General features: G+C 44.7%; 1 protein-coding gene across 1 annotated transcript in view; it reads right to left on the bottom strand.

Annotated features, from left to right (window-relative positions):
* Positions 1 to 225: 225 nt before the first annotated feature.
* The window catches only part of mpp2a (MAGUK p55 scaffold protein 2a), a gene marked incomplete at both ends in the record, with an annotated part of 111,653 nt that continues 97,346 nt past the window's right edge, over positions 226 to 14,532 (bottom strand). The window contains 2 exons of the mRNA XM_079253287.1: positions 226 to 402; positions 488 to 616. Of these exons, the coding sequence (XP_079109413.1) occupies positions 226 to 402; positions 488 to 616 (306 nt within the window). The remainder of the gene's footprint in view (positions 403 to 487; positions 617 to 14,532) is intronic.

The following is a 14,532-nucleotide window of genomic DNA, read 5'->3' as shown; positions in this document are numbered from 1 at the left end:
AATCCTCTATGGGTCTATTTTTCATGTTTCCTGCACTGGAAACTACAACCTTCATTAAATGATGATGATGATGATGCTCTAATGAATGCTAAGCTAATGCTAGAGTCAGATGTCAGCAGGATCTGTTGAAAATCTAAAAACAAAATCTATCATTTATAAAAATGGATACATTTCAGAGCTTTTTGCTTCATTTTGACTCCTTCCTGCAAGCTCCTAAATCATTTTCTAGAAGACCCAGTTTACAGGGACCCACTGGGGATTTTTAGAAACCGTTTCCAGTGCAGCTTTGACCGTGCGGTAGGTCTCATCGAGGTTTTCATTGATGATACTGAGGTCAAAGTAGTGACCATAGGCTGCTTGAATTTTAGCACTCTCGTCGCACGTCCTCTGCAGCTCCTCGTCCTGCAAAGGAAACATAGACAGATCATCTAACTTGGTATTCTGCGAGGCAGAAAAACACATTTCCACACAACTGAATTCTTTGTACCGTCAGAGTCTTGGTGTCCACCCCTGCTTCTACAGCTGAGCGATTCATAGCCTTGAGGACCTCAAAGTCTGGAGACTGAAGAAAGACGACATAGGGCAAAAACTCGGAGGTCCGCAGCACTTTAAGAGACTACAAGCAACACACACAAGGATGTTGGCATTAATTAACCTTCTTACAAAGTTGAAACTGTGTGTAACGGCACAGACTGACAAAGAGTAACCCTGTACTCTTCCACATTGATGAGATGCCCTGGAGTAAGGCACATGATGCACATCTTCTTAATGGAGCTTCTCAGAAAGCATCTGGAACTAACTGCGTTGGGAGATTTAAGATAACAGCAAGTGCCTTTATCGTATGTCAGTTCCAATAATAAATAAGAAGAATAAGAAAAAGAAGATTCACATTGTACTGCCCTTGCTGAGATGTGGCAACTTTAACTAGATAATAAACATGAACGTGAAGGATTTTCATTTGCATTCTTCATTTTAAATCCACAAGACACGTAAGATGAGATGAGAGTGAAACTAAAACAAACAGAAAAACTCTATAATTAGCTGCTTTACCATGTACACATTTACTATGTAAACAGTGTGGAGATCTGTTTGTAGATATGAAAGTCATTGTGTGCAGGAATTGTGGTAAACACTTGCATGGCAGTGACAGCTATAATTAAGAATAGATTGCTTGGATTATGGTGGATTATGTCCTTTACAAGAATAACTGATGTCCCGTTTATGGATACATCATATGAGGAGTTCATTGAAACAATAGCTATGTATGCCATGTATGGAGGTGCCTTGTGAGAGAGAACCTATAAATTGGGTGGCCTCCTCACTCAGGGAGCCTCCCGCCCCAGCATCTCGGAACTCTGTCAGTCTGTACAGATATATGAAAAGAGGGTCTCTGCTATCAAATCACTGTACCCTGTCTGTGGTATCAAGGTAAGCATCCCCCCACATCATATTTCCACAACAGACTGCAGTCGTCTGGTGATAAAGACACATAAAGCTACGTATCGTCTGCATCTGGGGACTCCCTTGTTCTGCTGGGAGACGTCAATGTTCCCGTGGGCAATGACAGTGAGACCTGAAGGGGAGTGATTGGGAGGGATGGAGTGGGAAGCAGTGCTCCATCAACACTGTGTACAGTGGAGATGGGGAGCTGTTGACCTCAACTCGGGACGTTGTGGGTCGGTGGAAGGAATACTTCGAAGACCTCCTCAATCCTACCAACACGTCTTCCGATGAAGAAGCAGAGCTGGTGGACTCAGGGGTGGACTCTCCTATCTCTGGGGCTGAAGTCGCTGAGGTGGTTAAATAAGCTCCTTGGCGGCAAGGCCCCGGGGGTGGATGAGATCCGCCCGGAGTTCCTTAAGGCTCTGGATGCTGTGGGGCTGTCCTGGCTGACACGTCTCTGCAGCATCGCGTGGACATCGGGGGCAGTACCGCTGGACTGGCAGGCTGGGGTGGTGGTCCCCCTTTTTAAGAAGTAGCAACCTCCAGCGGTTAAAAGGGGAAACCTGCGTCGAAGTGCCAGAAGTTGCAGTCCCCCCTCATCCACTAGGGACTCTAGAGCAAGGGATCATAGAGTCCCATACAATATACAAAGCAACTTTATTTATAAGGCACTTTAAAAACAACAATGTTGACCAAAGTGTCACATTGTGGGGGATTAAAAAAACCAGAATAAATAACATACATTATGACAACTGAAAAAAAAAATTCCGACATCTAAGAACAATTAAAAAATGAAAGCAATCAAACTAAAACAATCGAAATAAAATCAGATAAAATAAAAAGTCAACTTATTGTGCGGAAAGCAGCTGAAACAAACAGGTCTTCAGTACAGATTTAACAGCAGATACAGTGGAGGCCTATCTAACGTGTAAACGAAGCTCATTCCACAGTTTAGGTGCAAAGGCCCGGTCCCCTCTGAGCTTCCGTTTCCTCCTCGGTACTGATGGAAGCAGCTAGTCAGCCGACCTGAGGGACCAGAGGGTGGAGGAGCTCAGAGAGGTACCGCGGGGCAGCGCCATTCACACATTTAAAAATGAATAAAAGCAGCTTAGAATGGATCCTAAAGTGCACGGGCAGCCAGTGAAGAGGTGATAAAACTGGAGTGATGTGCTCATATCTGCGTGTTCCAGTTAAAAGACGTGCAGCTGAATTTTCCCCAAGAACTTAGTATTTTGACCAAACCTTCAGACCCCATGTCTTGACCCATGCGCTCTGATTGGATAGTCTAAAGTCCGCCCCAGAGCGCCGGCAAATTTAACTGTCTTCCTGGAACTCGCTTGGTCTTCTCTTTTTTTCTTTTCTCTTGTCTCTTCTATTGTTTTTTTTCTTTGCTTGTTTACTTTTCCTCTTGTTTTCGTTTAATGTTTGCTTTAGTTGTGTTTTTGTCCGTCTGGCGTCATGTTCGTTTTTTATTACAGTAAGCTCGCTCGACTGCTTAACACCAGAAAACTCATCCAATTCTGGCTGAACAATTTTTGTTTCTGACATCATCAAGTCACACTCCGGCCTCCCCAAGACTGTGACCAGTAACGTACGGACGACCCGAACGTTACTGATCCAGCTGATCCCAGGACTTTGCCGGCACCCGTGACCCGTGGATTCTAATCGGAGTTGGGTCCAGCTTCAGACGTTGAACCAGGTGGTTCCAGGCGAGCTCCTGACTACTGTGGAGGTCCCCTTTGGACAAGTATCAGGACGACCACTGAATCCTTGCCCACTGGACCCAAGGTTCGGGTTCTCGACCACCAAGACGCTGAAGTAAGGCCGGCCCATTCTTCCACTGTCTCCTGAAGTAAGGCCGACCCATTATACCACTGTCTCCTGAAGTAAGGCCGACCCATTATTCCACTGTCTCCTGAAGTAAAGCCGACCCATTATTCCACTGTCTCCTGAAGTAAAGCCGGCCCATTATTCCACTGTCTCCTGAAGTAAGGCCGACCCATTATACCACTGTCTCCTGAAGTAAGGCCGACCCATTATTCCACTGTCTCCTGAAGTAAGGCCGACCCATTATTCCACTGTCTCCTGAAGTAAGGCCGACCCATTATTCCACTGTCTCCTGAAGTAAGGCCGACCCATTATTCCACTGTCTCCTGAAGTAAGGCCGACCCATTATTCCACTGTCACCTGAAGTAAGGCCGACCCATTATTCCACTGTCTCCTGAAGTAGAGCCGACCCATTATTCCACTGTCTCCTGAAGTAAAGCCGGCCCATTATTCCACTGTCTCCTGAAGTAAGGCCGACCCATTATTCCACTGTCTCCTGAAGTAAGGCCGACCCATTATTCCACTGTCTCCTGAAGTAAGGCCGACCCATTATTCCACTGTCTCCTGAAGTAAGGCCGACCCATTATTCCACTGTCTCCTGAAGTAAAGCCGACCCATTATTCCACTGTCTCCTGAAGTAAGGCCGACCCATTATTCCACTGTCTCCTGAAGTAAAGCCGACCCATTATTCCACTGTCTCCTGAAGTAAAGCCGACCCATTATTCCACTGTCTCCTGAAGTAAAGCCGGCCCATTATTCCACTGTCTCCTGAAGTAAGGCCGGCCCATTATTCCACTGTCTCCTGAAGTAAGGCCGACCCATTATTCCACTGTCTCCTGAAGTAAGGCCGACCCATTATTCCACTGTCTCCTGAAGTAAGGCCGACCCATTATTCCACTGTCTCCTGAAGTAAGGCCGACCCATTATTCCACTGTCTCCTGAAGTAAAGCCGACCCATTATTCCACTGTCTCCTGAAGTAAAGCCGACCCATTATTCCACTGTCTCCTGAAGTAAGGCCGACCCATTATTCCACTGTCTCCTGAAGTAAGGCCGACCCATTATTCCACTGTCTCCTGAAGTAAGGCCGACCCATTATACCACTGTCTCCTGAAGTAAGGCCGACCCATTATTCCACTGTCTCCTGAAGTAAGGCCGACCCATTATTCCACTGTCTCCTGAAGTAAGGCCGACCCATTATTCCACTGTCTCCTGAAGTAAGGCCGACCCATTATTCCACTGTCTCCTGAAGTAAAGCCGACCCATTATTCCACTGTCTCCTGAAGTAAGGCCGACCCATTATTCCACTGTCTCCTGAAGTAAGGCCGACCCATTATTCCACTGTCTCCTGAAGTAAAGCCGACCCATTATTCCACTGTCTCCTGAAGTAAGGCCGACCCATTATTCCACTGTCTCCTGAAGTAAAGCCGGCCCATTATTCCACTGTCACCTGAAGTAAAGCCGACCCATTATTCCACTGTCTCCTGAAGTAAGGCCGACCCATTATTCCACTGTCTCCTGAAGTAAGGCCGACCCATTATTCCACTGTCTCCTGAAGTAAGGCCGACCCATTATTCCACTGTCTCCTGAAGTAAGGCCGACCCATTATTCCACTGTCTCCTGAAGTAAGGCCGACCCATTATTCCACTGTCTCCTGAAGTAAGGCCGACCCATTATACCACTGTCTCCTGAAGTAAGGCCGACCCATTATTCCACTGTCTCCTGAAGTAAGGCCGACCCATTATTCCACTGTCTCCTGAAGTAAGGCCGACCCATTATTCCACTGTCTCCTGAAGTAAGGCCGACCCATTATTCCACTGTCTCCTGAAGTAAAGCCGACCCATTATTCCACTGTCTCCTGAAGTAAGGCCGACCCATTATTCCACTGTCTCCTGAAGTAAGGCCGACCCATTATTCCACTGTCTCCTGAAGTAAAGCCGACCCATTATTCCACTGTCTCCTGAAGTAAGGCCGACCCATTATTCCACTGTCTCCTGAAGTAAAGCCGGCCCATTATTCCACTGTCACCTGAAGTAAAGCCGACCCATTATTCCACTGTCTCCTGAAGTAAGGCCGACCCATTATTCCACTGTCTCCTGAAGTAAGGCCGACCCATTATTCCACTGTCTCCTGAAGTAAGGCCGACCCATTATTCCACTGTCTCCTGAAGTAAGGCCGACCCATTATTCCACTGTCTCCTGAAGTAAAGCCGACCCATTATTCCACTGTCTCCTGAAGTAAAGCCGGCCCATTATTCCACTGTCTCCTGAAGTAAAGCCGACCCATTATTCCACTGTCTCCTGAAGTAAGACCGACCCATTATTCCACTGTCTCCTGAAGTAAGGCCGACCCATTATACCACTGTCTCCGATCCAGCTGGTGTCTTAGTAAGCAGAAGCTGCCCTTTTTAAATCCATTCCCCCGGTACCCGCCTGATAGTCTACCCTGACATAGTTAGTTAACTTCATTAGACTTGCCATCTTTCCAACCTTCCTAGTTGTGTAAGTTATGCAAGCTGCTTACATTTAATAATTTTATTTTACATTTTTGCTGTTGGCTCGGCTCTCTCTCTCTCTCTCTCTCTCTCATCTTAGCTAATTCAGTATTTGACGCTATATTTGGTTTACATTATTAATCTCATTTATGCCTGATGATTTTAACCGGTGTGGTTTTTAATAAAGTGTGTTATATTTTAAGAAGTCGTGGTAGGGTGATCGATCTTTGAGAAGTGATTTGTTCCCTCTGACGAGAACTTACAGTAAGCGTATTCTGAGACTGATGGTTATCTGTTATTCACTTCTCAACTGACTTACCTGGTGAAATAAAGCTTATGTTGCACTGGGAATAAAACATGGTTTTATGATATTGTAATTTTCTAAATTTTGTCAGCATATACATTTTATTCAGTGTTTTAGCTGCGGTGGCTACCTGTCCTAGGTGTTTTACAGTTGTGTAAGTGTGTATACAACTGTGTTGTAAAAAAGAACAACACTGGATTGATGGACTGAGTTAACAAATGAGGAGAAATAAAATGTGAGGTTTGGTTGCCGCTGACCTACCCCGGTCAGACCAAGTTTCCCAGATAATAATTCTAAAAGCAGCTTAGAATGGATCCTAAAGTGCACGGGCAGCCAGTGAAGAGGTGATAAAACTGGAGTGATGTGCTCACATCTGCGTGTTCCAGTTAAAAGACGTGCAGCTGAATTTTGCACCAGCTGCAGTCGAGATAAAAACGACTGATTCACCCCAAAATAAAGTGCGTTGCAGTAATCCAGCCGGGTGGTTACAAAGGCATGGATTATTGCCTCAAAGTGCAGACGTGCTAAAAAGTGTTTAACTTCCACCAGCTGCCTCAGATGGAAGAAACTTGTTTTCAGCCCTGACTGAATCTGGCTTCAAGCTTTAATTCAGAATCCATTTTAAAACCCAGGCTCACAATTTCTGGTTTGTGAAATAAATGAAAATGGTCCAGATCGATAGGGGGTACATCAGCAGACCCAGAACCAAACACCACCATCCCTGTTTTGGAGTCATTTAGGTTAAGAAAGATCATTGCCATCCAAGATTTCGTCCTTCAGACATGTTTGAAGAGAATCGAGAGAAGACCCATCATTATTTTTAAGGGGGAGATAAATCTGGCAGTCATCTGCGTAACAATGAAAGGAGATGCCACGTCTCTTAAGAATGGAGCCCAAAGGGAGTAAATATAAAGAAAACAGAACTGGATCCAGAATGGATCCCTGTGGGACTCCATATTCTAGTGGCGCAGTGGAATACTCGTAGTCCCCTGGACAAACTGAAAAGCTTCGGTCGTTTAAAGAGGACCTGAACCATTCCAGAGCCACACCTTTTATGCCGACACAATGTTCCAAACGTGAGATTAAAATATCATGATCGACTGTATCAAATGCAGCAGTTAAGTCCAGTAAAATAAGGATCACACAGTCACCGGAGTCACATGATAAAAGAATATCATTAAAAACTCTGAGAAGTGCGGATTCAGTACTGTGCATTGATTTAAAACCTGACTGAAAAACCTGACAAGAACATCACGCTCCTGTAGGTGGACACTTATCTGATTATAAATGATTCTTTCCAAGGCTTTAGGTAAAAAAGGCAACTTGGAAATCGGTCTGAAGTTTGCAGGAACATTTACATCAAGCCCAGGTTTTTTGAGAGAAGGGTGTATGACAGCATGTTGAAACATTTTGGGGAGCACTCCTGATGTTAGACTGGCATTAATGATGGTTAAAATTAGTGATCCTAAAGTAGGAAAAAGCCCTTTCAACAGGCGTGGGGGAACGGCATCATGGGGAGAACCTGACAGCTTCAGGTGACCCATCACTTTCTGTAGCTGAGCAAGAGTGACATGTTCAAACTGGTGGAAGACAGCAGGACATGGAGGTGGATCTGAGGGGTCAGATGTGGGCAGTATTATCTGCACCCTTGCTGAAGCTACTTTGTCAATAAAAAAATGTAAACACCTTTCGCACATTTTGATGGAGGGCTCACAACAAGAAGTCCGAGGAGCATTAAGAATAGTCTCAGTTGTCTTAAACAATATGCGAAGATTATGACTATTTGAAAGGATAATATTCGCAAAATTTTCCTTTTTGCTTCCTTTACGGTGGACCGATAAAAACCCAAACGATCCTTTAAGATTTGGAAGGAGACCTGTAAGTGATCTTTTTTCCATTTACGTTCAGCCTTACGAAATTCGTGTCTCATGGCACGAGTCTCGTCATTTACCCAGGGCTCAGACCTGGCTTTGGGCTGTCTGGTCTTAAGTGGGGCCACAGTGTCCAGATCAATCTGGCAAGTGTCGTGCAACCAAGAGCTAAGTTGATCTACATTGTGCAGGGAACCAGGGAAAATGTACTGATCAAAACCAGCAGAGAACTTAGCGGGAGTGGAATGGTTAAAAACACGAGAGCGCTTAGGAGGAGCGCCCTGACTGCATTACTAGGCAAAGAAATTTAAAAAACCACCGGCATATGGTCAGAAAATACAGCATCACAAACTTTCAAATTAATAACAGGCAGATCATATGATAAAACCAAATCAAGTGTGTGGCCTCATTCCTCCGTGGGTTCAGACACAGACTGAACCAAGTTGAAAAAGTCCTTAACCATGGGTTTTTCCGGGCAGCACACGTGGATGTTTAAATCCCCAACAATTAGGAGAGAGTTGTATTTTGTCATGATTTCTGCCAAAAAATCTGCAAATTCATTTATAAAATCCTTATTGTATTTTGGAGATCTGTAGATCACTGCGCATAGAACAGGACAAGTGCAAGTCATTTAAAATAAAACTAGTTCAAAGCTGGAGAAAACCATGGGCAGTAAAGCTTGTTTACACCTGTACAAGCATCTGTAAACAGCAGCAACTCCCCCACCTCAGCCCGATGTGCGTGGTGAATCCAGGAAGCCGCAATCTGGAGGCAAAACTTCGGAAAAAGTGCTGGACTCACCGGGAGTTGCCCACGTCTCCGTTACACAGAGGACATCCAACCCGTTGGATATAAAGTAATCCTTTATGATGAAAGACTTGTTTGAAAGAGATCTGGCATTCACCAAGCCAAACCTTACAGCAGCCAGGATGTCCTCAGTTCGAGAAGTCTGTGCAAGATGCAGGATTTTGTACATCCACTCCGCGGTGCCGCAGACACGGTGAAGAGGGTTTGCGAGGGAGGAACAGGTTAGCGCCAACGATCAGGACCAGACAAGGGTGGGATGACTCCAACCACACCCGGAGAGGCAACGGATGGCCAGTAGCTCCAAGCCCACAAAGGTAGGAGGCAGATCCAAAGGCTAAACAGGCCTTCAGTTTGACCAGTCTCCCACTGCATCTACCGCGGTGGCAACCGTATTTACGAGGGTGCACAGAAGAGATGAGAGGGGAGACATTATAATAATGGAGGCATTGTGTTGTAACCATCTTCAGGAATATAAACCAGGATATTGGCTGATCTGCGAAGATCCAACATTGTTTGGCGGTTATACACCAGCACAGATTTGACATTTTGACTGATTAACATTCAAATGAACAAAATTACAAGAACAGACACAGAGAGATGGCAAGCCGTGAACACTGACACCATCTTGAATCCGTTGTAATATGATGACATTAGATATCAAAAGCCCAACAAAAATAAACTTGCTTACAGCCTGGTACAAAAACACATTTTAGGTTTAATGACAACTGCGGGGGAGTGTGTGATATTTTTTCATAATTCATCGGTTTATAACCAATTTCATCTCAAACTTATGCATAATTAGGGGTGTGTCCTATAGATTGACAGGTACCTGATATCTTTCTTTAAGTCGGAGGAATGTACAACCGTGGTTTTTTAGCATGACTTCAGCCAGCTTGCCTCCGTTAGCTGGTTAGTTCCTATTAGCTTGGTTAGCTCCTGTAAGCTTGTTAATTCTTAGCTACAGGCAGGTCAGAGATCACTAGACATCAATCATCCACCCCCACAGGCCCCCTCTCAGCTCCACCTCTTTGCCCAGTTTTGTTTTTTCCGGGCAAGACGACCAATTGCTCCTGCCAAAATGGTGATGGTAGGAACCACCCACTGAGCTTCAATTCAGCTCTTCAGAAGCCTAAAGGTGACGTCATGGAGGCTCCGCCCATCTTACATATACAGTCTATGGTTATGCTACCATATGTGAACGGATTGTGGTTATCTGGGCAAAGGCATCTCCTTTGACTGCTGTCCGAACTTTCGCAAAGGCCTGTATCGTTGCTGAACACCCACCCAGGAACGAGACCAACTTCCACGGTAACAAGAGAGAATCCAAAGTTGAATAAAGTTTTTACCAAACTCACTGTTTTGCTTTTGTTACTTTTGTTTTAGTGTTTCCACAAAAATGCGCCTTGTGTATGGCTTAAGCACAAAAATAGACTTGGTAATGAAGGCTGCGCCTCACAATATAGAAAGTATCATACAAATACAGTTTGTATTATACTATTATAAATATAACTCTGCTACAGCTTTGTGAACATCCTCCCGAGCTTTGCTCTGCGAGGATAGATGATCTAAGACAGGGGTCAGCAACCCAAAATGTTGAAAGAGCCATATTGGACCAAAAAAAACTAAAAACAAATATGTTCGGAGCCGCAAAAAAATTAAAGCCTGATATAAGCCTTATCATGAAGGCAACACATGCTTTATGTATCTATATTATCTATATTAGCCTACTATAAAAATGACTACGTTGGCTACAAATACATAATGAGCCTTAATAATAAAATGTTTATTTTCCCTGCAGCGCATCCTGTAGAGAATGACGCACCACGTGATTACTCTGTTGTACGATGCCGCCTCATGTTTAACTTCATTAATATATTAATGAGTTATGTTTCGTTGCTTTGATGAAATTTAAAAAAATGCAATATAGAAATCCTAGAATTTTTTATGTCATTTTTATTTTGAGGATTCGAAAAAAAACAACAAAATGGAATGTGCAACAAACAGAGCGCAATAAAACGCTGCCTGCATTTATAAAAATAAATCAAATTAATACAGTTTGATTTCTGTGCAAATGCCAAGCAAGTCAGTGCAAGGGTAAAACACAGCAGCATCCTCTTCTCTTTAGACACGCAACCAACGCAGCTATCCTCCGACCTGAGCACCATTACCACGTGTCATTCCAGATATATACTGACAAAAATCAGAAATCATTTATAAAAACATCCACTTTGTTACTCAGTCTGTGTCTATGAAGGATGATGTTCTTACCCGTTTAATGTGACTTCTGTTGTCGGACATCACTGGTCAGCTTCTCAACATGTAAGATGTAACTTGTGCTGAATTAATGTCCCTGATTTGCTGATCGGTGATGTTGCCGCCATTTTAATGGTCCTTTCCTTCACTGTCTTAGCGGAGAGGGCTTTGATTTTCTGTATGATCTCAGTTTTGTTTCTGAAGTCTGGAAATACGTGTCCTGATATGTTGATGACTGACTCCTTCATGTAGTCACCATCTGTTGGTTTTCTACGCTTTATTATCTCCCGGGTTGCAACAAAACTTGCAGCAATAGTGGAGTTTGGAGATGCAATCCACTTAAATCCATTTTTGCACTTCTCTAATTTCTCCAGAAGTAATGCAATCACACTTTTTGTGTCACTCCCAACTGGGTACTGGCTGCAAATGTAGCATGCTTTCCCTGGAAATGTCTTTCCACATGACTCTTTTTGTTATTTGACAACTTCTCGCTACAGAGCAAACATTCAGGCAATCCTTCCGCATTGGTAATGAATGCAAATGATTCGGTCCAAGAAACGTTGAATCCTCTGTTCTCCTCGGTTATTTTTCTCTTTTTCCCTTTGGGATCCATGTCCCATCACACAGCCGCCGGTTTGTTTACAACACCACCTGCCTGGCATCCCGCCCTGCTGATAGATCAGCTACGCGTGTCGCAGGCTATGATGCAAATCTTCCTTGACAGAAATGTTGAAATTTAATATTTATTTTACACATTTTTACAGCGCTGGAAAACATTAGGAATGTTTGTGTCATGTTTGTCCTCCTACAGAACCAGATCAAAACAAAAATATATTTCCCTCCACCATCTTTTTCCATTTTTTCTTTAAACATTTTTGAAAAAGCTCCAGGGAGCCACTAGGGCGGCGCTAAAGAGCCGCATGCGGCTCCAGAGCCGCAGGTTGCCGACCCCTGATCTAAGAGGAGGACGGGGAGCCCTGTGTTTCTTAACAGATGGGGGTCACTGAGGCCCAGACTGGGACAGAGACGTCTGCTGGAGACCTTGGGTGATGTGAAGAAGAGGATCTGATGAAGGGGCAGAGCTGGGTGTTGTTTGCCTGTCTTCTATGTCCTTTGCTCTTATCTTTGTGCTTGTGTTTGGGTTCGCTGTCCCCACAGCATGACGCAGACGAGCGCAAAGTAATCTGCATCCAGATAGATCTATATGCACTCCATCAGGTCTGAAATCAAATCAAATCAAATCAAAGATACTTTATTAATCTCCGAGGGAGAAATTCAAGGTTCGAACCAGCTCGTCCAAAGTTTGACATGTAATATTTATGACAAGTTTACAGCACCAAACTGAAGCTTAGGTCCCGCAGCCAGTTTTACCGGCGCTGCCTTATAACAGATAAGAATAAAGATACATAAGGATCATGGGAGGGGGGCGTTGAGGGAAAAAAACATGTAATGCCGGACCGCGTCACTAGATGACGCAGTCTGGAGAGACAGGAAAAAAACACCCCATACACTTAAGCACAAACTCAGACAAGACACACAAAGTCCAGGGAGGTGGTGAGTCAGGTGGGAAGGGGCGGGGGTGGTTGAGGAGGGGGACAGAGTGTCAATGAACATCTCTTCTTCTGTTCACAAGGGGGGAGTTTCACCGGCCCAAGGTGGTTGGGAAGCCGAATCCGGATATGTTTGTTATTTGGGTTCCAGGCGAGGAAAACAATTTCGGCCTTGAGTCCATAGCAGGTCTCAGACTGGCAGCTCCAGTCAGCCAAATGGGGGGTCAATTTCCACCGATCCTAGCAGACATCTTCTCCATGTTGGAATCAATTCTGTGTACTAGCTCTGGGACCGACAAACGATTACCAGTCTGGGCAAAACTGGTATCCTGCTTACGGTCGAGTCCGGTCAATGCAAGAGTCTGTGCACTACTGGCTCGGCACATACCGTTACAGAATTCTGGCAGCCTGCCGGTTGTTGCCAGAATCTCACGGGTCTTCAGGTAGATCAGAACTCCGCCAGCAGCAATCAGCAGAATCCCGATCACCGATAATCCAAAGATGTAGACATCCTCCATGTCCTCAGAGGACAGAACCGCCAGACACATCGGTCTCCACCTGGCCCATGAATCCTGAACGTATCCAGCCGGAAGCATCCCCTCAGGACATGCGGGCTCCCCTCTGCCCGATCTGCGGGTTGAGAAAATTTGATCGATTGCATTGAGAGACCAGCCGATCACATCCATGATGTTAAAAATTGGGGAAAAAAGTGTCAAAAAAGGCTCCGAGTCAGCCAGGACAAGTAGCAGGCCAGAGTGGGAGGGAGGAGGAATCAGGAAAGCAGAGAAAAGCATAGGCTTTCGCTGAGAGCAGTTCCAAAAAATATTGAAGTTATTGATGAACATTATCCCCTGGACCATACATGCATTTGATAGCCATGTGTTCAGACCCAGAAGTTTGCTGAAAACCTCAATTCCTTCCCACCTGTTTTAGGAAATGGGGTCAGAAAAAAACATGGGGTCTCCAGTTCAATTCAAATTTTATTTGTATAGCCCTTTTAACAACCTCCGTGGAACCAAAGAGCTGAACAAAATTAAAATCAAGCTAAAAGTAATGGTACCAATGATATCTATAAAACTATCGCTGGTTTAAAAGAAAATACTATGAGGACAACAGGTAAAACACAGTAAAAGAGGTATAAACAGCAATAAAATAAGGAGGGAAAAAAATGAAGTGGACATTTAAATAAAAAATAATGTATCCCTCCAGAGTTACATATTCCCTGCAAAAACAGAGAAAAGTCTTTCTACAGGATCTCAGAGCCAGTTTTACTACTCAGAATGTCATAATGATCTTCATGCCACCTGGATGTGAGGATAGAATGGTCGGCAGGATCTCTGTCAGTTCATTTTTCTGTGCCGTTCACACATGCTGCATGACGGAGTCACATCGGGTCCTGGCCAGGGACACCATCAAGACCGGGTTCTGGCCACAGACACTATCAGAACGGGTTCTGGCCACTGATGCCATCAGTATGGGTTCTGGGAACAGACACCATCAGACTGGGCTCTGGCTAAAGTCACCATTAGATCAGGTTCTGGCCACAGACACCATAAGACTAGGCTCTGGCCACAGACACCATCAGAATGGGTTCAAACAAAAGACACCATTAGACAAGGTTCTGGTAAAATACACCATTATACCAGGTTCTGCCAAAAGACACTATTAGACCAGGTTCTGGCATCAGACACCATAAGAATAGGTTCTGGCCACAGGCACCATCAGACCAGGTTCTGTCCACAGACACCATTAGACCAGGTTCTGGCCACAGACACCATCAGACTAGGTTCTGGTAAAACACACCATTAGACCAGGATTTAGCCAAAGACACTATTAGACCAGGTTCTTGCAACAGACAGCATAAGACCAGGTTCTGGCCACAGACACCATAAGACTAGGCTCTGGCCACAGACACCATCAGAACGGGTTCAAACAAAAGACACAATTAAACCAGGTTCTGGTAAAAGAAACACCATTAGACCGGG

This window comes from Telmatherina bonti (genome assembly GCF_933228915.1).
Source record: "Telmatherina bonti genome assembly, chromosome: 14".
In the NCBI taxonomy this organism is placed as follows: domain Eukaryota; kingdom Metazoa; phylum Chordata; class Actinopteri; order Atheriniformes; family Telmatherinidae; genus Telmatherina; species Telmatherina bonti.
Note: the sequence above shows the minus strand (reverse complement) of the source record. Positions and strands in the feature narration are given on the sequence as shown.